The sequence below is a fragment of the Mesoplodon densirostris genome, chromosome 19 (assembly GCF_025265405.1).
Source record: "Mesoplodon densirostris isolate mMesDen1 chromosome 19, mMesDen1 primary haplotype, whole genome shotgun sequence".
Taxonomy (NCBI): Eukaryota; Metazoa; Chordata; class Mammalia; order Artiodactyla; family Ziphiidae; genus Mesoplodon; species Mesoplodon densirostris.
In genome coordinates this window covers 29,158,729-29,181,142 of record NC_082679.1, presented here as the reverse complement: position 1 = coordinate 29,181,142, position 22,414 = coordinate 29,158,729, and the positions used below count along the sequence as shown (strand labels likewise).

Genomic DNA, 22,414 nt, shown 5'->3' with positions numbered 1-22,414 from the left:
TGGCCGCTGAGCCTGTGCATCCGGAGCCTGTGCTCCGCAATGGGAGAGGCCACAACAGTGAGAGGCCCGCGTACCACAAAAAAAAAAAAAAAAAGACAAGAAAAGAAATAGCTGTTGACTCTCTCACCAGTGTTCAAATAAGCCTAACATCTTTTGGGCTCTTGAAGACAACATATTCCTCATTTACAAATTTTACTTAAGCCCATTTGTGCTATTACTTACAGATACCTTGAATGGAGACCCTATAACAAAATGCTCTACAATTTGCCCAATTTGCAAAAAACAGGCAGTCACATTAGTGCCCCAAAGACCTTCACTGTAGAGGCTTTAGCAACCTCTTTCTATACCTCCTGAAGTCTCTAGGCTACCCATTATGGCCATAAATTGTCTGTAAGCTTTTGATGCAAGAAACTGCTCTCCTTGATCCCATGCTATACACCGTTAGCAGTAATTGCTGGTTACATACTGATTTTCCTGGAAATTAGAGGCTTTTATAGGCCCTGAGCCCATGACACTCCCTTCTTAGCTGCCTATTATGCCTTGGGTCATGGAAGCGGTACCCTGTAAACTCAGTACCTCATCAAGACCTCCTTGCCAAAACAAAAGTAATGCCTATAGTATAGCCAAACCTGAGCTCTCTGGCATATCCCACCTATAGGAGGGGTTGGTCTCCCTTGTCCTCAGTCCTTTGCCAGATGCCATAATGCTGGAGGATGTCACCCCTCTACTGGACCCTTTAGGTACTTGGGGAGCGCCTTGGGATCAACTGAGTGAATACTAAAGGGAATTTGTACAGTTTTGGATGGCATCACAGTTGACGAAGCGCATGGGAAAGCTGTTGCTGTTAATTCCTTAAGCAGGATGTTCCTGATCAAGGACAGGATCCAGGGGTCAGCACTACTGGCCAAACTTCACGCAATTATCTTAGCACTAGATGCTCTGGCCAACAGTTAGTTCTCTCCACATTTTTACTGACTCTTGGGCCATGGCCAATAGTTTGGCTGTCTGGTCCTGCCAGTGGCAGCAACAACTCCTTACCCCAGGTTGCCCCTTGGGGTAGAAAGACTTCTGGGAATCTCCTGCCTCACAAGACACCCAATATTAACCAAACATTTCTCTGCACATGCTAAAGCCACAATACAAGGCCTCACTAAGACATTCCTTATTCCTTCTGGAGTTCCATACATTATCCATAGTGACCAAGACACTCATTTCACTTCTCAAAATACACAATGCTGAGCTGCTGAACGAGGCATTCAGTGGAACTCTCCCCTTCTTTACTAGTCTCAAGCTACCAACCTCATATAGTGCCAAAATGGCTTAATTAAACAAATTCACATTCAATTAAGTAAAATGTCATCAGTTAAACATCAGTAGTGAATTGTAATAAAATGCGCAACTCCGTTTTTGATATTTGATTGTTAACAGCTTTGAAGCCCCAGCACTTCTTTCCCCTTTTGTCCCACATCTGGGGAAATTGATAAGAAAGCTCAGGTACTCTCTTCTTTAATGCCAGCAGAAAGTTCAAACCGTGTAAGCCACAGCTTCTCACATACAGGAACCCTCACCCCAGTCCTTTTCCCTAACTACAATAAAAACAGAGCTGGGCTTCCCTGGTGGCGCAGTGGTTGAAAGTCCGCCTGCCGATGCAGGGGACACAGGTTTGTGCCCCGGTCCGGGAAGATCCCACATGCCACGGAGAGGCTAGGCCCGTGAGCCATGGACGCTGAGCCTGCGCGTTCGGAGCCTGTGCTCCGCAATGGGAGAGGCCACAACAGTGAGAGGCCCGCGTACGCAAAAAAAAACAAAAAACAAAAAAAAACCCAGAGCCAATCTCCTTTCTCTGCTCTCAAGCCATTTTGGACCTCCTTGGGAGCCTTCCCTGTACTCCCCAAAAAGCCTCATTATGAAAGCCTTTACATACCCTCCAGGTGCATGGGTGGTATCATCAGAGTCAACATCTGAACCAAATTTTGGATAGGAGGTCCATTCGTCTCTGTAGGGTGAGAACAGTGGTAGAGAAAGGATATTTTTTTCCAACAAATGGTGCTGCGACAATTGGATATGCATATGCAAAAACCCAAAAAACAAAACTTTTTTCCCACTTGTTTTTATTGTGGTAAGATACACGACATAAAATTTATCTTAACCATTTTTAAGTATACATTTTAATTTAATTAAATTTTAAACTATGAATCTTCTAGAAAATAGTAAAAAATCTTTGTGAATATAAGTTAGGCAAGTGTTTGTTAATTACACACCAAAAGCATGATCCATAAAAGAAAAAAATGATAAATCTGACTTCTTCAAAATTAAAAGTTCTGCTCTTTGAAAGCCACTGATAAGAGGACTCGTATCCAGAATAGGTAAAGGACTCTCAATGCTCAATAATAAGAAAACAATCTAATTAAAACATGGGCAAAAATTTGAATAGACACTTCACCAAAGTAGACATATAGATGACAATAAGCATATGAAAAAATGTTCAACATCATTAGTCATGAGGGATATTACCACAATGAGATCCCACTACCCTGCTAGAATGGCTAAAATTAAAAACTGAACCTACCAAGTGTTGCTGAGGATGTGGAGGAACTAGAACTCTCATATACACTGCTGGTGAGGATGTAAAATGGTACAGCCACCTTGGAAAATAGTTTGGCAGTTTTCTTAGAAAGTTAAACACTTACCTACTATATAATCCAGCCAGTAGCTATTTATCCAAGAGGAAAGAAAGTGTATGTCTATACAAAGACTTGTATTTGCTACATACTTAGCAGCTTTGTTTGTAATAGCTAAAAACTGGAAATACTCCATATGTACATCAACAAGTTGATGGATAAACAAACTGTGGTATATCCTTACATGGAATAGTATTTAGCAATGAACTTATTACATGCAACAAATCTCAAAACATGGACAAATCTGAAAATAATTATGCTGAATGAAAGAGGCTAAACAAAAAACAGAGTATGTACTTATGATTCCACTTACATATAACTAGAAAATTCAAACTAATCTATAGCAACAGAAAGCTGATCAGTAGTTGCCTGGGGATTTTGAAGGGGGGATGTTAAGAGGGAAGGGTAGGAGGGGGGATTACAAAGGGGCATGAGGAAACTTTTGGGTCTTATGGATATATTCACTATCCTGATTGTGGTGATAGTTTCATGGGCATGTACACATATCAAAACATATCAAATCGTACATTTTAAATATATATAGTTTATTGTATATTATACCTTAGTGAAGTTGTTAAATGATATAATAGTTTTTTCACTTAAAAACTATGTAAAAATCATGGACTCCTTCAGGTAGTAAAGAAATTTAGAAAAGAAACAGAAACCTGCAGGGCTTATGGGATTTGTTCAAGGTCTTTCCTCAAGCAGAGAATAGGAGAACCTATGTCTCAACACCTTTTCTGTAGTCTTCCATGTTCCTTTCCCTCAAACTGGCTATTGTGAATGGTCCTTTTGCTGTAATTGGCACTGACCCTCTTCCTCTCTCATGTTTGAATTCTTAGACTTATTTTCAGTTCCGTTTTTTTTTTTTTTTTTTTTTTTTTTGCTGTACGCGGGCCTCTCACTGCTGTGGCCTCTCCCGTTGCGGAGCACAGGCTCCGGACACACAGGCTCCGCGGCCATGGCTCGCGGGCCCAGCTGCTCCACGGCACGTGGGATCCTCCGGGATAGGGGCACGAACCCGTGTCCCCTGCATCGGCAGGCGGACTCTCAACCACTGCGCCACCAGGGAAGCCCTTCAGTTCCGTTTTATTATCAGTAATCTATTCGTGTCTAAGTCTTGTTCCTTCCTCCCTTTGAAATCTCTGTCAAATGTGTTTTTTTCAATACATTCTCTCTGCCAGCACTGCAGAACGGGCCATTGTAGAACGGGCCAAGAGCCTCTCATTCTGGGATAAATGTAATATTTTTCTAACGAATCCCTTTCTTCTCATCTAATCCATGTTGTAACTATTCTGAGATTGACATTTTAGGAAATGAATTTTATACTTCACATTCTTCCCCTGGCCATTCACATATTGAACATTTACTATATGCGTGGAACTGTAAAGGAGAATGGGAAGGAAGTGATTCTTATCTCAAATAATTTTTGAGGAGGTGGAGTTTAAATATAAATGTGATTTCTACCTTCAAGTTACTATTGTTTAGTTGAAGAGACCACATAAACACTTGAGAAGTTTAATAAATAGTAAAATAGTAATATTTTTTTCCTTTTTTTTTCCCCTCCAGGTACCTGTTGCATGTAAATCTTGTTCCTGTGGTTATGTATTTATTAATAGGAAACTTGTAAAAATAAAACACTCAGAGAAATCGTCACCTTTTACAGGTAACCGTGAGAGTTTACCACCTTTTCATCTTTTATGTATCTATTATATAAATTTAAAATTAATTTTTGTGAGTTAAAATTTTTTTTGCTGGTTAAATTATAATATTAAAGTCTGTTGAAGTATGTCTTTGGCTTTTATTGATACAGTATATCAATTTATGATGATTTGTTCTTTATCCAATTTAACTGTTAACTACTTCACAATACTGATAAACTTTGTAACAAATTTTAGTGAGAATTTTAAATTGAAAATGTTAACTGGAAGAAAGAGAACTTTGGTTTTATTATTAATATAATTTTTTAAAGTACCAGTTATTTTGTTCCGTTTACTGATTTAGACTATCTAAAAAAATTGCTGATTTTAATTTTGAGTTTATAGCTTTCTCTTTAAAGTTGACAAATCTAGATTTATTCAATAAATGTATTCAGAGAAGGTGGGTTTTCGTTACTCTTTTCTTTTTCTGTGATAAGATCAGATTTCTAACAGTGAACCGCAAATGGGAGTAGATTTATCACAAAATTTATTGTGGCTAACATGTGCCAGGTACTGTGTATCTTGGGCATACAGCAATAAATCTACTCCCAAAACAGGTTTAGTGCTATCACAGTAGAGGAAAATATATATAGGAATATACATATGGAATATATAGGAAAAATAGCAGCTAGTAATAAGTGCTAGGTAGGAAATTAAAATAGGGAACTGTTTTGGAGGATGACTGGAAGGTGACTTTTGCTTGAGTAATCAGGGGATGCATCTCTGAGGAAGTAATATTTTAGCTAAGATCCAAATAGATGAAGGGGCTAAACATGAAAACCAGGGAAAAACAGAGGGAAAAAGCAAAGGTAAAAGTTCTAAGGCTAGATTTATTCCAGGAGTGCAAAGTTGGTACTATGGGGGAGGAGAAATTTCCCCTCCTTCCCCTCTTCGTTCTTTTGTCTGGCAATTAAAATGATATAAGGCAGATTAACGGGAGAAAATCAAGTTTATTACATGTGCATGGGAATCTACATAAGTATAAGGAATTTCACAGAAGGCAAGGTGAGGTATGTATATATTTTGGACTAAGGAGAAGGCGGTAGGGGTCTGAAGCTTCTAGGGGAAGTAAGGTAATTCACAGGAAGATAAAAAGAGTTAATTTTTGGTTAACAAATGTTTGCCCAAAGCTAGTGGGACACAGAGAGGACTTTGATCAAATGCGCTTTGCTAGGTTCCTCCCTCTACCACACCTAATACTTAACTATAGTTATCTATGGTGATAGCTTCTTCCTGGGACAGATTTCATATCTTAAATTCTTTTAGGCAGCTAAGAGGGAAGTTCAAAGGTTCTTCCTGAGTCTTTTGTGCTTTGGTTGTTTTTAGCTCAAAATAATCCACATGTCAGAGTGGCACACTTGGCCCCATCAGTATAATACAAGGAAATCTATTAATATCATATGTCATATTAATAAGTATAAGGAAAAAATCTCATCAGGTTATCTCTATAGTTGCTGAGAAAGTCTTTGGCACGATTCAGTACCCATTCATCTTAGAGACACTCAAGAAAGTAGGAATTGAAGAATACTTTAACTTGATAAAGTATATATCTTAGTGTTAAAGTCAGTGTTTTACTTAAATGGGAAAACACTACAGACATATCCATTAAGATCAGGAACAAGGCAAGCATCCCCACTGTCTCCACTACTGTTCAGTATTATATTAGAAGTAAATTCGCCAAGGCAGTTAAATAAGAGAAATCAGTAAGAGGCATAAAAGAAGTAAAACAGGGCTTACCTGGTGGCGCAGTGGTTGGGGGCCCGCCTGCCGATGCAGGGGACGTGGGTTCGTGGCCCGGTCCGGGAAGATCCCACGTGCCGCAAAGCAGCTGGGCCCGTGAGCCATGGCCGCTGAGCCTGCGCGTCTGGAGCCTGTGCTCCACAACGGGAGAGGCCACAGCAGTGAGAGGCCCGCATACCACACACACACACACAAAAAGTAAAACAGTAACTATTTGTAGGTCATAGTGTACATGGACCCCAGAGAATCAGTAATGAAACTAACTCAAACAGTGAAAGAATTCACTGAAGGAGCAGGATTTAAAATTAACAAACAAAAATCAGCTTTCATAATGCAGGCATACCTCATTTTATTTTGCTTCGCTTTATAGAGTCTTACAGATAACTGCATTTTTGTAAATTGAAGGTTTGTGGCAACACTGCATCAAACATGTCTTTAGGTGCCATTTTCCCAATAGCATTTGCTTACTTTGTGTCTCTGTGTCACATTTTGGTAATTTTTGCAAAATTAGAAGTTGTGCTTGAAGATGTGACTGAATTGCTGCAATCTCACGATAAAACTTTTTAACAGATGAGGAGTTTCTTTTATGGGTGAGCAGAGAAAGTGGTTTCTTGAGATGGAATCTATTCCTGGTAAAAATGCTGTGAAGATTGTTGAAATGACAACAAATAATTTAGAATATTATATAAACTTAGCTGATAAAGCAGAGGCAGGGTTTGAAAGGATTGAATCCAATTTTGAAAGAAGTTCTACTATGAGTAAAATGCTATCAAACAGCATTGCATGCTACAGAGAAATCGTTCATGAAAGTGCTAGGGGAACCACTGACCGAAATGGCCGGCCCTGGCCAGGCAAGATAGTAGACATTTGTGTGAATTATCTTACAACAGGAGGTCCTGGTAAGGAATGTGGAACTAACAAGCTACTACCAACTGGAAGAATTCGGGAAAGGTCAAAAGGAGAGAGGAGACTCAAGTCCATATGTCCTGCCAACCTCCCAGAATCCTTCTCACTGGAATCCATCTTGGCTGAACAATGCACATGCCACCAGGAAGGACCCTGAGTCACAGTGATTGGCCAGAGACAACTGGGAAACTAACCCCATACCATAAAACCCGAGACTGCAAGCCATGTGGCAGAGCAGTTCTCCTGGGTTCCCTTACCCTGCTGCTCTCCACCCGGGCGCCTCTTCCCAATAAAGTCTCTTGCTTTGTCAGCACGTGTGTCTCCTCGGACAATTCATTTCCAAGTGTTAGACAAGAGCCCACTCTCGGGCCCTGGAAGGAGTCCCCCTTCCTGCAACAAAAGGAAGAGTCAGTTGATGTGGCAAATTTCTTTCCTTTTTGTCTTATTTTAAGAAATTGCCACAGCCCCCCAGGCCCCCCCAGCCTTCAGCAACCACCACCCTGATCAGTCAGCAGCTGTCAACATCAAGGCAAGAGCCTCCACCAGCAAAAAGAGAATGACTAGGGCCTCCCTGGTGGCGCAAGTGGTTAAGAGTCCGCCTGCCGATGCAGGGGATATGGGTTCGTGCCCCGGTCTGGGAGGATCCCATATGCCGCGGAGCGGCTGGGCCCGTGAGCCATGGCCGCTGGGCCTGCGCGTCCGGAGCCTGTGCTCCGCAACGGGAGAGGCCACAACAGTGAGAGGCCCACATACCGCAAAAAGAAAAAAAAAAAAAAAAAAGAGAATGACTGAAGGCTCAGATGATGGGTAGCATTTTCTAGCAATAACGTATTTTTAAATTAAGGTATGTACATTTTTTATACATAAGGCTATTGCACACTTAATAAGCTACAATATAATATAAACATAATTTTATAAACATGCACTGGGCAGCCAGAATATCTGTGTGACTTGCTTTATTGCAATATTCATTATTGCCACGGTCTGGAACCAAACCTGCAATATTTCCGAGGTATGCCTGTATACTTACAGTAAACAGAACATAATGTCAGAGAAAAGCCCATTTACAACAGCAAAATAGAAGATTTAATACTTAGGAATAAATTTAATAAGGTGCAAAACCTATAAAACGAAACTTTCAAACACCCCTAAAAGATACTAAAGCAGATTTAAACAAATGGCAAAACATGAAGATGTCAATCCTCCCTAAGTTAATTTATAAAATCAATGCAACCTTAATAAAAAATCTAAGTTATTTTATTGAGTTAGACAGACTGATTTTAAAGTCCATACGGAAAAACAAACATGCAAAAAATAACCAGGAAAATTGTCAACTGACTTTCAGTAAGGGTCCCAAGGAAATTAAATGGGAAAGAAAATCTTTTCAACAAATAGTGTTAGTAGACCCTGCTGGATATCTACATGTGAAAGAATGAAGTTGGGCCTCTATCTCACAGCATACACAAAAATTAATTCAAATTAGATCATAAGCCTAAATGTAAGAGCTAATCAAACTATAAAACTCTTCAAGGAAAACAGCAGTAAGTCCTTGTGACCTTAGGTTAGGCCGTGGTTTCTTAAATATGACACCAAAGCACAAGTGACAAAACAAAAAATAAATTGGACTATATAAAAATTTAAAACTTTTTTTTGCTGCAAATGATATCATCAAGAAAGTGAAAAGACAATGCACAGAATGGGAAAAACTATTTGTAGATCACATATCTGAGAAGGACTTGTGTCCAGAATATATAAAGACCTCTTACACCTCAATAGTGAAAAGAGACAGCCAGGACATGGAAGCAACCAAAATGTCCATCGACAGATGAATGGATAAAGAAGATGTGGCACATATACACAATGGAATATTACTCAGCCATAAAAAGGAACAAAATTGGGTCATTTGAGAGACGTGGATGGATCTAGAGACTGTCATACAGAGTGAAGTAAGTCAGAAAGAGAAAAACAAATACCGTATGCTAACACATATATATGGAATCTAAAAAAAAAAAAAATGGTCATGAAGAACCTAGGGGCAAGATGGGAATAAAGACGCAGACCTACTAGAGAATGGACTTGAGGACACGGGGAGAGGGAAGGGTAAGCTGGGACAAAGTGAGAGAGTGGCATGGACATATATACACTACCAAATGTAAAATAGATAGCTAGTGGGAAGCAACTGCATGGCACAGGGAGATCAGCTCCGTGCTTTGTGACCACCTAGAGGGGTGGGATAGGGAGGGCGGGAGGGAGGGAGATGCAAGACGGAAGAGATATGGAGACATATGTATATGTATAACTGATTCACTTTGTTATAAAGCAGAAACTAACACACCATTGTAAAGCAATTATATTCCAATAAAGATGTTAAAAAAATAGTGAAAAGAGAAATAACCCAATTTTTAAAATGGGCATAGGATTTGAATAGAATTTGTCTAGAGAAGATATACAAATGGCCAATAAGTTCATGAAAAGATATTCAGCATTGGAGAAATGCAAATCAAAATCATGAGATACTATTTCACACACTGATGGCAATAACAAAAAAAGATAGCAATAATAAAAAAGACAGGAAATAACAACTATTGGTAAAGAAAGTAGAAAATTGAAATGCTCATACACTGCTGATAGGAATGTAAAATGGTGCAGCCACTTTGAAAACAGTCTGCCAGTTTCTCAAATGGTTAAACAGAGTGATCCAATGTGATCCAGAATTCCACTCTTAGGTATATATTTAAGAGAATTGAAAACCTATGCCTACACAAAAACTTATACATGAATCATGCTTGTACATGCTGTTATTAGCAGCATTATTCATAATAGCTAAAAAATGGAAAGAGTCCTGATGTCTATTTGATGATAAACAAATGTGGTATATCCATATAATGAGATATTATTTGACAATGAAAAGAAAGGAAGTAATGATATATGCTACAACGTGAATGACTTTAAAATCTATTACGTGAAAGAAGCTAGTCACAAAAGATCACATACTGTACGATTCCAACTATAGGAAACATCCACATAGGCAAATTTATAGACAGAAAATAGATTAATATTTTAGGGCTGGGAAAGGGATAGAGAGAGAATGGGGAATAACTTAATGGGTACAGAGTTTCTCTTGTGGGAGGTGGAGCAAGAAATGTTCTAAAATTAGATTCACAGCCCTGGGAATATACAAAAAACCATTGAATTACACTTTATTATTTTTTGTTCCATTTGTTTTTTTCTCAGGCCTTCCCAATAATTCCATGTGATCTGGCCAGTCGTCTTCAGGATTAAATAGTCTTCTTTAAGGTAATTCTTAAATCTTGCCCTAAGTAAACAGCCTCTGAGGTTAGTGCAAAGTCTACTAGGGTTTTTTTTTTTCTTCCAGTTTTATTGAGATATAATTTACATACAGCACTGTAGAAGTTTAAGGTGTACAGCAAAATGATTTGACTTTCATACATCATGATATGATTACCACATTAAGTTTGGTGAACATCCATCATCTCATATAGATACAAAATAAAAGAAAAAGAAAATTCCTTCTGATGAGAATTCTTAAGATTTACTCTCAACAACTTTTATATATAACATACAGTAGAGTTAATTATATTTACCATGTTGTACATCACGTCCCTAGTACTTATTTACCTTATAATTGGATATGTGTACTTTTTGTGTACTTCATCCAATTCCCCTTCCCCCTGCCTCTGGTAACCATAAATCTGATCTCTCTCTCTTTTTTTTTAATTTACCCCTCAAAGTCTACAATTCTTTTTTTTTTTTTTAAATTTTTGTCTGCGTCGGGTCTTAGTTGCAGCACGTAGGGTCTTTGTTGAGGCGTGTGGGATCTTTTTCGTTGTGGCGGGCTCTTCGTTGTGACGCGTGGACTTCTCTCTAGTGTGGCGTGCATGTTTTCTCTCTTTAGTTGTGGTGTGTGGGCTCCAGAGTGCGTGGGCTCTGTAGTTTGCAGCATGTGGGCTCTCTCATTGAGGCATGCGAGCTCAGTAGTTGTGGCCCGTGGGCTTAGTTGCCCCGCAGCATGTGGGATCTTAGTTCCCCAACCAGGGATGGAACATGTGCCCCCTGTAGTGGAAGCGTGGAGTCGTAACCACTGGACCACGAGGGAATTCCCTGTAGTCTCAGTATTAATCTCCTGTCAGATATATGATCTGCAAATATTTTATCCCATTCTGTAGGTTGTTTTTTCACTTTCTTGATAGTGTCCTTTGATGCACAAAGTTCTTAATTTTGATGAAGTCCAATTTATCTAATTTTCATTAATTTTTATTGTTAATTGTGGTAGAATATACAACATATAAAATTTACACAAAATATAAAATTTACCACATTAACCATTTAAAAAATTTTTTTATTTATTTATTTTTATTTCGGCTGTGCCGGGTCTTAGTTGCAGCATGCTTGCAGGATCTAGTTCCCCGACCAAGGGTTGAACCCCCGTCCCCCACCTTGGGAGTGCGGAGTCTTACCCACTGGACCACCAGGGAAGTCCCTATCTTAACCATTTTTAAGTGTATAGTTTAGTAGTAGTAAGTATATACACATCTTTGTGCAACTGATCTCTAGAACTATTTTATCTCCCAAATCTAAAACTCTATACCCATTAAAAAACGTGCCATTTTCCCCTCCCCCACAGCCTCTGGTAACCTCTATTTTACTTTGTATCTCTATGAATATGATTACTTTAGGTACCTCATATAAGTGGAATCATACAGTATTTGTCTTTTTGTGATTGGTTTATTTCACTTAGCATAATATCTTCAGGGTTCATTCATTTTGCAGCATGTGTCAGAATTTACTTCCATTTTTAGGCTGAATAATATTCAACTGTGTATTTACCATATTTTGTTTATCCAGTCATCATTGTTTGATGGACATTTGGGTTGCTTCTACCTTTTGGCTATTGTGAATAATCCTGCTATGTATTTGGGTTTACAGATAGCTCTCTGAGACTCTGCTTTCAGTTCTTTTGGATATATTCCCAGAAGTGGAATTACTAGATCATATGGCAATTCTAGTTTTACTTATTTATTAAAAAAAATATTTTTTAATAAATTTATTTATTTTTTGCTGTGTTGGGTCTTTGTTGCCATGTGCTGGCTTTCTCTAGTTGCAGTGAGTGGGGGCTACTCTTCATGGCGGTGCACAGGCTTCTCATTGCAGTGGCTTCACTTGTTGCAGAGCACAGGCTCTAGGCACACAGGCTTCAGTAATTGTGGCATGTGGGCTCAGTAGTTGTGGCTCGCGGGCTCTAGAGCACAGGCTCAGTAGTTGTGCTCACGGGCTCTAGAGCACAGGCTCAGTAGTTGTGGCGCACGGGCTTAGTTGCTCCACGGCATGTGGGATCTTCCCTGTCTAGGGCTCAAACCTGTGTCCCCTGCATTGGCAGGCATATTCTTAACCACTGCGCCACCAGGGAAGTCCCGGTAATTCTATTTTTAATTTTTTAAGGAACCAACTTACTGTTTTCCATAGCAGCTGCACCATTTTACATTCCCACCAACAGTACCCAAGGGTTCCAATTTCTCTGCATCTTTGTCAACTCTTGTTATTTTCTGTTGTTTTGTTATTGTTAACAGCCATCCTGATGGGTGTGAGGTGATATTTCATTGTGGTTTTGATTTGCATTTCCCTAATGATTAGTTATGTTGAGCATTTTTTCATATGCTTGTTGGCCATGTGTGTATGTTCGTTGGAGAAATATTTATTCAAGTCCTTTGCCCATTTTTTAATCAGGTTATTTGTTTTTTGTTGTTGTTATTGAGTTGTAAGAGTTCTTTATATATTCTGGATATTTAACCATTTATTAGATATATGATTTTCTTCCATTCTGTAGGTTGCCTTTCACTCTGTTGATTGTGTCCTTAGCATGGAAGTTTTAAATTTTAATGTAATTCAGTTTACCTATTTTTATTTTAATTGTTGCCAAATTCAATGTCATGAAAATTTTCCCTAAGGTTTTCTTCTAAGACTGGTTTAGTTTTAGTTTTTACACTTAGGTCTCTGATCCATTTTGAGTTAATTTTTGTATATAGTGTGGGTTAGGGTCCAGCTCCATTCTTTTGCATGTGGATATACAGTTTTCCCAGTACCATTTGTTGAAAAACTGTCCTTTCCCACTGAAAGGTCTTGACATGACCTTGTCAAATATATATATATATTTTGGCTGCACCACGCAGCATGCAGGATCTTAGTTCCCCACGATGGATTGAACCTGTGCCCCCTGAAGTGGAAGCATGGAGTCTTAACCACTGGACTGCCTTGTCAAAAAATCAATTGACCATATGTGTGAGGGTTTGTTTCTAGACTTCCTTTTCCACTGGTCTTTATGTTTGTCCTTATGCCTATACCATAGTTTTAATTACTGTAGCTTTGTATTAAGTTTCAAAGTTCGGAAATGTGAGTCCTCCAGCTTTCTTCTTCTTTTTCAAGATTATTTTGATTATTCAGGGTCCCTTGCAATTCCATATGAAAATGAGTATCTGCTTTTCCATTTCTGTGAAAAAGGCTATTGGAATTTTGATAGGGATTGTGTTGAATGTGTAGATGGTTTTGGGTAATACTGACATGTTAACAATGTTAAATCTTCCTATCCATGAACACAGTTGTCTTTTCATTCTTTAATTTCTTTCAGCAATGTTTTCAGCATATAAGTCTTTTACCTTCTTCGTTAGATTTATCCCTAAGTGTTTTATTATTTTTGATGCTATTATAAATGGAATTGCTTTCTTAATTTTCTCTTCAGATTATTCATTGCTGGTGTATAAAACAAAACTGATTTTTGTTCTTGGACCCTACAACTTTGCTAAACTTGTTTATTAGCTCTAGTGGCTTTCTTATGGATTCTTTGGAATTATCTATGTATAGGATCATGTCATTTATGAATAGAGATAGTTTTACCTCTTCCTTTCCAATTTGGATGCCTTTTATTTCTTTTGCTTGTCTAATAGCTCTGGCTAAAACTTCTAAGTACAACATTGAATAGCAGCAGTGAAAGTGAGCATCCTTATCTTGTTCCTGCTCTTAGGGGGAAAGTTTTCAGTTGTTCATCTGTGAGTATGACGTTAGCTATGGGTAAAATAGACCTTTTAATACTAGTTCAGGGACAAATGGGTAGCCATTTGGAAAATGATCTACTTTTATCATGGAATAATGAATGATCTACTTTTAGCATTTTCCAAATGGCTACCCATTTGTCCCTGTAACATTATTTAAAAGTTCACCTTAATCCACTGCTAACATGAACTAATTCCTCTATAATCTTGGTGTAGAAAATAAGGGTATTTAACTCTGACTTAAAATCCAGAAGCATTAAAAGAAAAGTGATAAATTTCACTAAATTAAATTCTTGCATGAAAAAAATCCCATAAAAGAAGTTTGTGGGAAAATATTCACAATCTAGGCCACAAAAAAGGATAATTTTTTATATGAGAATACTTCTATAATTCTTTTTTTAAAATTAATTTTTAATGGAGTACAGTTGATTTACAATTGTTAGTTTCTGCTGTACAGCAAAGTGAATCAGTTATACATATACATATATCCACTCTTTTTTAGATTCTTTTCCCATATAGGTCATTATAGAGTACTGAGTAGAGTTCCCTGTGCTATACAGTAGGTCCTTATTAACAATGTTTTTTATGTACAAAGAGGTCTTAAAAATTGAGAGAAAAATTTATAACAACCAAGTTATAACAACCAGATACAAAAGTGAGAATTAGCCATGAACAGACAACTCACAAAAAATAAGCCATAAACATGACTCTCAAATATATGAAAAAAAGTTCACATTCACTCATAATTAGAGAAATGCAAATTAAAACAATACCTATCAATGGCAAAAATTTAAAAATATGACAGTATTCTTTGTTGCTGAAGCTGTGGGGAAACAGGTGCTCTCATACATTGCTGGTGAGAATAAAATTGTTATAATTGTTGTAAATTTTATAATTCTCCTTCTGAAGGGAGATTTGGCAATACCTAAAAATACTACATAGGTATTTATTTACCCAGCAACACCATTTCTGGGAATCTACCATGAAGATATACCTCCAACAATATGAAAATATGCAGATATTCATTACAGCATTGTATGTAACTACAAAATACTGGACACAATCTAAATGCCTATACATAGGAAAGTAATTAAACTGTTGTGTATCCATACAGTGGAATAATGGAGCTATAAAAAAAGAATGAGGATGATCTCTATCAATGGAGATGTGGATATGGAGTGTTTTCGAGAATATACAGTTAAGCGAAAAAAGTAAAGCACAATAGTACTTATAGCATACTGCCTTTTATGTAAGAAAGAAGGAGATATAAGACAATACACATATATATGTTCATCTGTGCAAAATCAGTACCGGCGGGTTAAACCAGAAAATGAAGTGACTGGTAACCTATAGGGGGCAGGTGGGAAAGGGGTGCAAGGAAATGGAGAGGCGGGAATTTGGTAGTAGGAATGAGGAAGGAGTGACATTGAATAGAATGGGGAAGAAAAGAACTAACCCAAATAATTTTGAAAAATATCATCTTGACTGGATACTGTAATGTTAAAGACATAAAAGAACTGTGCATTAATGCTGTAATCTAGTCAGTAAATGTATTTCTAACAGGGGTATAGATTAGCAATTCTATCTGTGCTTTATGTGTGTACTAACTGAACAAATAGGTAAATACGTTTTTATTTTTTTAATTTTATTTTATTATTTTATTTTATTTTTAAATGATGCCCTTCTTTCTTTTTTTTTAAAATTCTGTACGGCTTTTCTTTTTTTAAAAATTTTTTTTTTTAACCCCACATTTGTTTATTTATTTATTTTTGGCTGTGTTGGGTCTTTGTTTCTGTGCGAGGGCTTTCTCTACTTGTGGCAAGCGGGGGCCACTCTTCATCGCGGTGCGCGGGCCTCTCACTGTCGCGGCCTCTCTTGTTGCGGAGCACAGGCTCCAGACGCGCAGGCTCAGTAGTTGTGGCTCACGGGCCTAGTTGCTCCGTGGCGTGTGGGATCTTCCCAGACCAGGGCTCGAACACTTGTCCCCTGCATTAGCAGGCAGATTCTCAACCACTGCGCCACCAGGGAAGCCCGTAAATACGTTTTTAGATAATAAGAACTGGGTTTCTCATAAGGAGAGGAGGAGGCTAAAATGAACTCTGTTGGGTTGGATTGGAATCTGCGATATCACTATATGTGTGGGTTAGTATGCATACATTTATTTCCTAACTCTGTCCACTGTGAGGAACTAGAAGTGATGACACCTCAGCAGTAATGAACAAACTTAGCATCCAATTTTTTATTTCTAAGTATGATTCTCCAATAAAAGGAACCAGGGCTCTTTAGAGAAGTGGTCGACTGCAGGACTTAGATGGGGTAAAGGTGCCTGGAAAATCTTTAGGTGTGCCAGATAATAACAAAATGCTTTGAAAAAAAAAAAAAAAAGAAAAGGGGGAATATTGTTGAAGGAACATGGGAGCCAACCTGAAGGAGTTCCTAATGGCCAAAGCTGGAACAATTTGAGCAAAAGAAATAATGATATCATTGAATTAATAAAGGAAGTATCCATGAGTCCATACTGATATAAATTTAAAAATGGTGGGGGGAAAGGGACAGTTCTTCCTTTATATTAGAAATTTCAATTAATAACTGTGGAAGAATTGCAGGAAGTAGAAAGCTAGCATTAGCTAAACAGTAATTACTGTTGCAGACAAGATGCACTGATGGACAGTAAAATTAGTGAGTGAAAATTTGAGGAGAAATAAAAGTTTTGTATAGAATCTAAGTATAGTATTTTATATAGATTCAGTTTTCTTTGATGATTGAGTTTTTATTGTTTATTTTCTCTACAGAAGTGAACAATACCATGTCTTTGAAAGATTTACGAATACTTTTTTAATATGAATTTAAACTAGGACGTAGTGCAGCCACGGCAAGTAGAAACATCAATTCTGTCTTTGGAGAAGGCTCTGTTAGTGAAAGGACTCTCCGATGGTGGCTTGAAAAATTTCGTTCTGGGGATCTGAGTCTGAAAAATGAGCCTCGAGGGAGACCCAAATCTGTTTTAAATGAAGATCAGTTGAGAGCCATGGTGGAAGCTAACCCCAAAACAGCAATTCGAGGTCTTGCAGCAGACTTAGGAGTTTCTGCTACAACAATTTCTCGACACCTGGCTGCAATAGGAAAGGTGAAAAAATTGGACAAGTGGGTAGGTACCACACCAGTTAATGGACGATCATAAACTCAGATGGTTAGAGGTATGCTCATCTCTTTACATTTGAAAGAACAGGGACATATTTTGGAGAGGATCATAAGCTCTGATAAAAAATGAAATTGAAAGTGGTTGGGACAATGGTTGGATTTTGATGAAGTTCCCGAACATGTGTTCAAACAATCACTGCAACCAAAAAAGGTTCTGGTAATGGTATGGTGGTCTACAAAGAGTGTTTCATTACTGCTTTTTAACCCAGGTATAACTAACAGTAGCATCTTAACTGTCAAAAAGTTGAAATTATATATCAAAACAGGTGATCTAAAAGCACTCTGTATTGGTTAGCAGACATGGACCTATACTGTTGCATGACAACATTTGACTACAGAAATCACAAACCATCATAGAGAAGTTAATCGAATTGAACTAAGAAATTTTCCCACATTCATCATATTCACCTGACTTTTTTTCAACCAATTACCACCTTTTCTGTCATTTGGAACTCATTTCTGAGAAACAAAACTTTCTGCAATTGAGAAGCAGTAATTGGAGGATTTGAATAAACATTAACAATGCTAAACTTTATAAATATGGTATATACCATTTAATATTTGGGGAAAGCAGTTAATGCTAACAGTGCATACTTTGGTTGAATAAAGCTTTTCTTTTCCTCCAAAATATTTAACATTTTCATTTGACCCATAAAAAGGCAATTTCATGTGGTTCAACTTGATACCTTCCCAGACCCTGGCAGAATGTGAAGACTGAAAGGTACCTAAGGTATGGAAAACTACAAGCTGCCCATGAGTTTTGGGCTTCTTCACTGGACGAATTTGGAGCAACCCAGTGTTTCTGTGTGTGAAAGATGCTTAGGAGTCAGCCATGCAAAGGTCTGGGTAAAGTGGGTTCCAGGGAGATGAGCTGCCTCATCAGAGGCTCTGAGGCTCTCAGAGAAAAAAAATTTTTTTAAATTAATTAATTTATTTTTGGCTGCTCTGGGTCTTCATTGCTGCACGTGGGCTTTCTCTAGTTGCAGCGAGTGGAGGCTACTCTTCGTTGCAGAGGACAGGCTTCTCATTGTGGTGGCTTCTCTTGTTGCGGAGCATGGGCTCTAGGCGCGCAGGCTTCAGTAGTTGTGGCTCGCGGGCTCTAGAGCGCAGGCTCAGTAGTTGTGGCGCACGGGCTTAGTTGCTCTGCGGCATGTGGGATCTTCCTGGACCAGGGCTTGAACCCGTGTCCCCTGAATTGGCAAGCAGATTCTTAACCACTGTGCCACCAGGTAAGTCCTCTCAGAAAATATTTTTTGACTAAAGAAATGAAAGTATGTTTCTAACACTGAGCACACATGGCTCAGTGATGCTTTTGGGTGTTAATACTTACTTTGTCACACAGAGCCAGTCCTTTCTTTCATATGTTTTCCATTCTGTTTTTATATTTTTTAAAAATGTAGGTGGCCTGTCAGAGACCATAATTAATGGCCTCTTTATGATTTTTAAAATAGATTGCAGTCACTCTTTGTGGCATTTAGGGATTAAGTTGGGATAAAGATACCAGGATGGTACTCTTCCTGCCTCTTGCGCTCATGACAACCTGCTATGTCTAATCCATGAAGGAGAGGAGAATTAAGGAATCTTGAAAGGTTAAGAGGTGAGAGGACATCCTGGAATGGATCTTACCTGGAGGGAGAGAGAAACACAGAAAGGGAGGGAAGAAGGGAAATGGAGGGAGAGATGGAATGGAAATTCCCTAAAGTAGAGAATTGACTATGAGCCCAAGGATTAAGGACCATGGGATGGTTTACTGCAAAAAAGAAAAAAAAAATTGTCCTTTCCTTTGGGTAGATGCAACCCTGCACTATGACACATGGCTTGTGAGCAGAGCATAGGGTGCTTTCAGTCCTAATTTATTCCCTTGGCTGGATGCCCTGGTTGGGAGTCACGTGTTCATTTACTACTCCTTGGGTTTATCAAGGAATCTACAGAGTTTCTGTGGACTCTTGCTTACTCCCAGGATACTGAAGCTTCTGATTAGTTCAGACTGATAGGGTAAGAGGACTAAGACCGGAAGTGTGGGAAGGACTTTATTTCAAAGGCAGCACAAGGCTGAGGCTAAATAGTAAGTAACAGGGTGAGAGGCAGTGGCTTGGCCAATGGGAAAGAAAGTGGTGTTTCTGGATGGTAGTTGTTCTATGACCCATCTATCCTTCCCTCAATTCTCAGACCCCTTGTCAGACTTCCAGAGCTGGATGCTGAATTTTGGTCTAAAACAATCAGTGGATCCTTGTCCAGCCCAAATCAGTGGTTCCGGGATAGGTAGGAAACCCAAATAGGAGCAGTGAAACATGATGAGACAGGAAAAGGAGCAAATATAGGATGGTGAGCTATCTTAGCCATCTTCTCTACCATCTCCAACAAGGGGTGTAGGCCCAAGAGACAGAAACGGGCCCTGTGGTTCTTGTGAGGACATGGATCCAGTTGTGCCTGAAACTGGTACTACTTATTAGTGTTTTTTGGTTATGTGAGCCAGTAACCCTTTTTGCTTAAGCCATTTTGAGTTGGATTTTCTATTTGGAAAAAAAAAATTCCTGACTGATAATGCTCTCTGAGCCTTACTTTATTTAACTGTAACCTTTGCAGGGCTTGGGGAGGAAGAGGGACAATTAATGTAAAGGACAGGCACAGAGTAGATGCCCAATAAGTAGTATTTAATACTATGAGAGAAAAAGCAAAAGGAGGCAAAGCGAGGCATAGGACACCTCTGGAGGCCCCTCTGTGTTCAGGGCAGGCCAGTGGGCTGAGTTCAGTGCTCAGAGAAGGCTGGTACCTGTCTCGTAGGCTGGTACCCAGCTGTAAAGGAGGGCTGGCTTCTTGAGTTGAGCCTGTGGCTTTCCTGCAATGAGTGTTCCCTGACCCAGTGTGTTACTGGCCTCGCAGGAAGGAAAGAAAAGCTCTCTTTCAGGACAAAGATGGCATCTTCTTTGTCTGTTATTTGTATTTTTTTAAAAAAAAAACATAGACCATTCCTTTTTGGAAATATGGAGTATAATGTTAACAGAATCAACACAAAATGACTACATTTTCCTCATTGTGATGATCATCTCTCCATTGCTTTGGAAAAATAGAAACTACAGCTTTAAACTTCTAACTCTTTAATTTAGGAGCTATATTGGGTTTTCAAGAAAAATGAGAAATTTTATACACACCAAGACCTCCCAAGCAGCCCACTGCTCTTGTTATCCTTTCCCAGAAAAGAAAGAAAAGCTTTAAAATGTTCCTTGGTAGTAACTTTGGTTTGTTTTAGTGTCAGAATAAAGGAGTTGCGATGGAGGCTGTTACATCTCACCTCCCCTTATCCCCCAGGAACTTGGGTTGTAATTACAAAAGGGGATAAAAAATGGCTTTGAGGGAATTCCCCGGTGGTCCAGTGGTTAAGACTCTGCACTTTCACTGACAAGGGTTTTGGTTCGATCCCTCGTTGGGGAACTAAGATCCCACAAGGTGAGCGGCACAGCCACAAAAAAAAAAAAAGAAAAGAAAAGACAAGAAAAAGGCTTTGAATGGCCATTTTGGTTTCTCAAGTACATAATACCTGTATTAAAATAGTTCCTGGGGACTTCCCCAGTGGCACAGCGGTTAAGAATCTGCCTGCCAATGCAGGGGACACAGGTTTGAGCCCTGGTCCAGGAAGATCCCACATGCCAAGGAGCAACTAAGCCCCTGCGTCACAACAATTGAGCCTGTGCTCTAGAGCCCGGGAGCCACAGCTAGTGAAGCCCGTGCTCCGCAACGAGAAGCCACTGCAATGAGAAGCCAGTGCACTGCAACGGAAGAGTAGCTTCCACTTGCCGCAACTAGAGAAAGCCCACGCACAGCAACGAAGACCCAATGCAGCCCAAAATAAATAAATCAAAGGAAATTAAAAAAAAAAAGTTCCTGCCTGGTCTAATTGCTTACTATGAGACTAGAGCACCTACAGCCACTTCAACAGCACACATGAAGGATCTTGAGCAAAGTTAGAAGTAGCATCAAAAGCCAGTGGAAAGTGGGCTCTTCCAGCACCCATCCTCAGTATGTCAGATTCTCTCTTCCTCTTTCTTTTGGTGCTTCAGCCATAATAGCTTCCGTTCATTTCCTTCTACCTCAGTTAATTTGCCCATGCTGTTCCTTCTGGCTGAATATTTGCTACTCCTCTTTACCTCATTAACTCTACCCATCATGCATATTTCCTCCAGGAAGTCTCCACTTCCACAGGGAAGCCCCACCCTACCACAGGTCAGATCTCCTTGTCAGTGGCCTTAGAGCCCCAGAATAGTACCTTCATAATTGTGATCACTGTAGTTATATATTTATTTGTATAATAGTATGTGTTTGTATGAGATTCACAACAGCAGGAACTTTATTTTACTCACAAGATTGTATCCCCATCAAGAGCACAAGGTCCAGCACATAGTAGGTACCTAGTAAGTATTAAATGAATGAATAAGTGTCAGGGCCAGTATCATCCATTTTGTAGAAAACCCTTGTTTTGGTAATGGTGTAAGTAAGGAATATGTTTGACAGCAGATAATTGAAAACCTAATGAAAAGTGGTTTAAAAAGTAGGTCTTGTTTCCTATAATTTATGAAAATTTTCAGACATACAAAATACTTAAATTTTACAGTGGACACCTGCATGCCAACAGCCTAGATTGTACCACTGACATTTTACTATACTGTATTTGCTTTATCACTTATCTACCCATGTAGCCATCTTTTTTTTATGCATTTCAATGTAAGTTGCAGGCATTAGCACATTTCCCCCTAAATACTTCAGCATACATATCATTACTTAGAGTTCAATATTTGCTTAAGGTTTTTATTGAGATAAAATTTAAATTCAATAAAACGCCTAAATCTTTTTTTTTTTTTTTTTGCTGTACGCGGGCCTCTCACTGCTGTGGCCTCTCCCGTTGCGGAGCACAGGCTCCGGACGCACAGGCTCCGCGGCCATGGCTCGCGGGCCCAGCCGCTCCGCGGCATGTGGGATCCTCCGGGATCGGGGCACGAACCCGTGTCCCCTGCATCGGCAGGCGGACTCTCAACCACTGCGCCACCAGGGAAGCCCAAAACGCCTAAATCTTAAGGGTACTTTTCAATACATTTTGACAAATGCCAATACTTGTGTAACACAAACC

The 22,414-nt window shown here is 39.1% G+C and overlaps 1 protein-coding gene across 1 annotated transcript in view; it reads left to right on the top strand.

Moving 5' to 3' along the window:
- Window positions 1-7,340, top strand: part of LOC132480724 (UPF0547 protein C16orf87 homolog) — a 31,500-nt gene extending 24,160 nt beyond the window's left edge. The window contains exons 2-3 of the mRNA XM_060085110.1: window positions 4,251-4,347; window positions 7,012-7,340. Coding sequence (XP_059941093.1) covers window positions 4,251-4,347; window positions 7,012-7,184 — 270 coding nt within the window. The 3' untranslated portion in view covers window positions 7,185-7,340. The remainder of the gene's footprint in view (window positions 1-4,250; window positions 4,348-7,011) is intronic.
- Window positions 7,341-22,414: the final 15,074 nt, after the last annotated feature.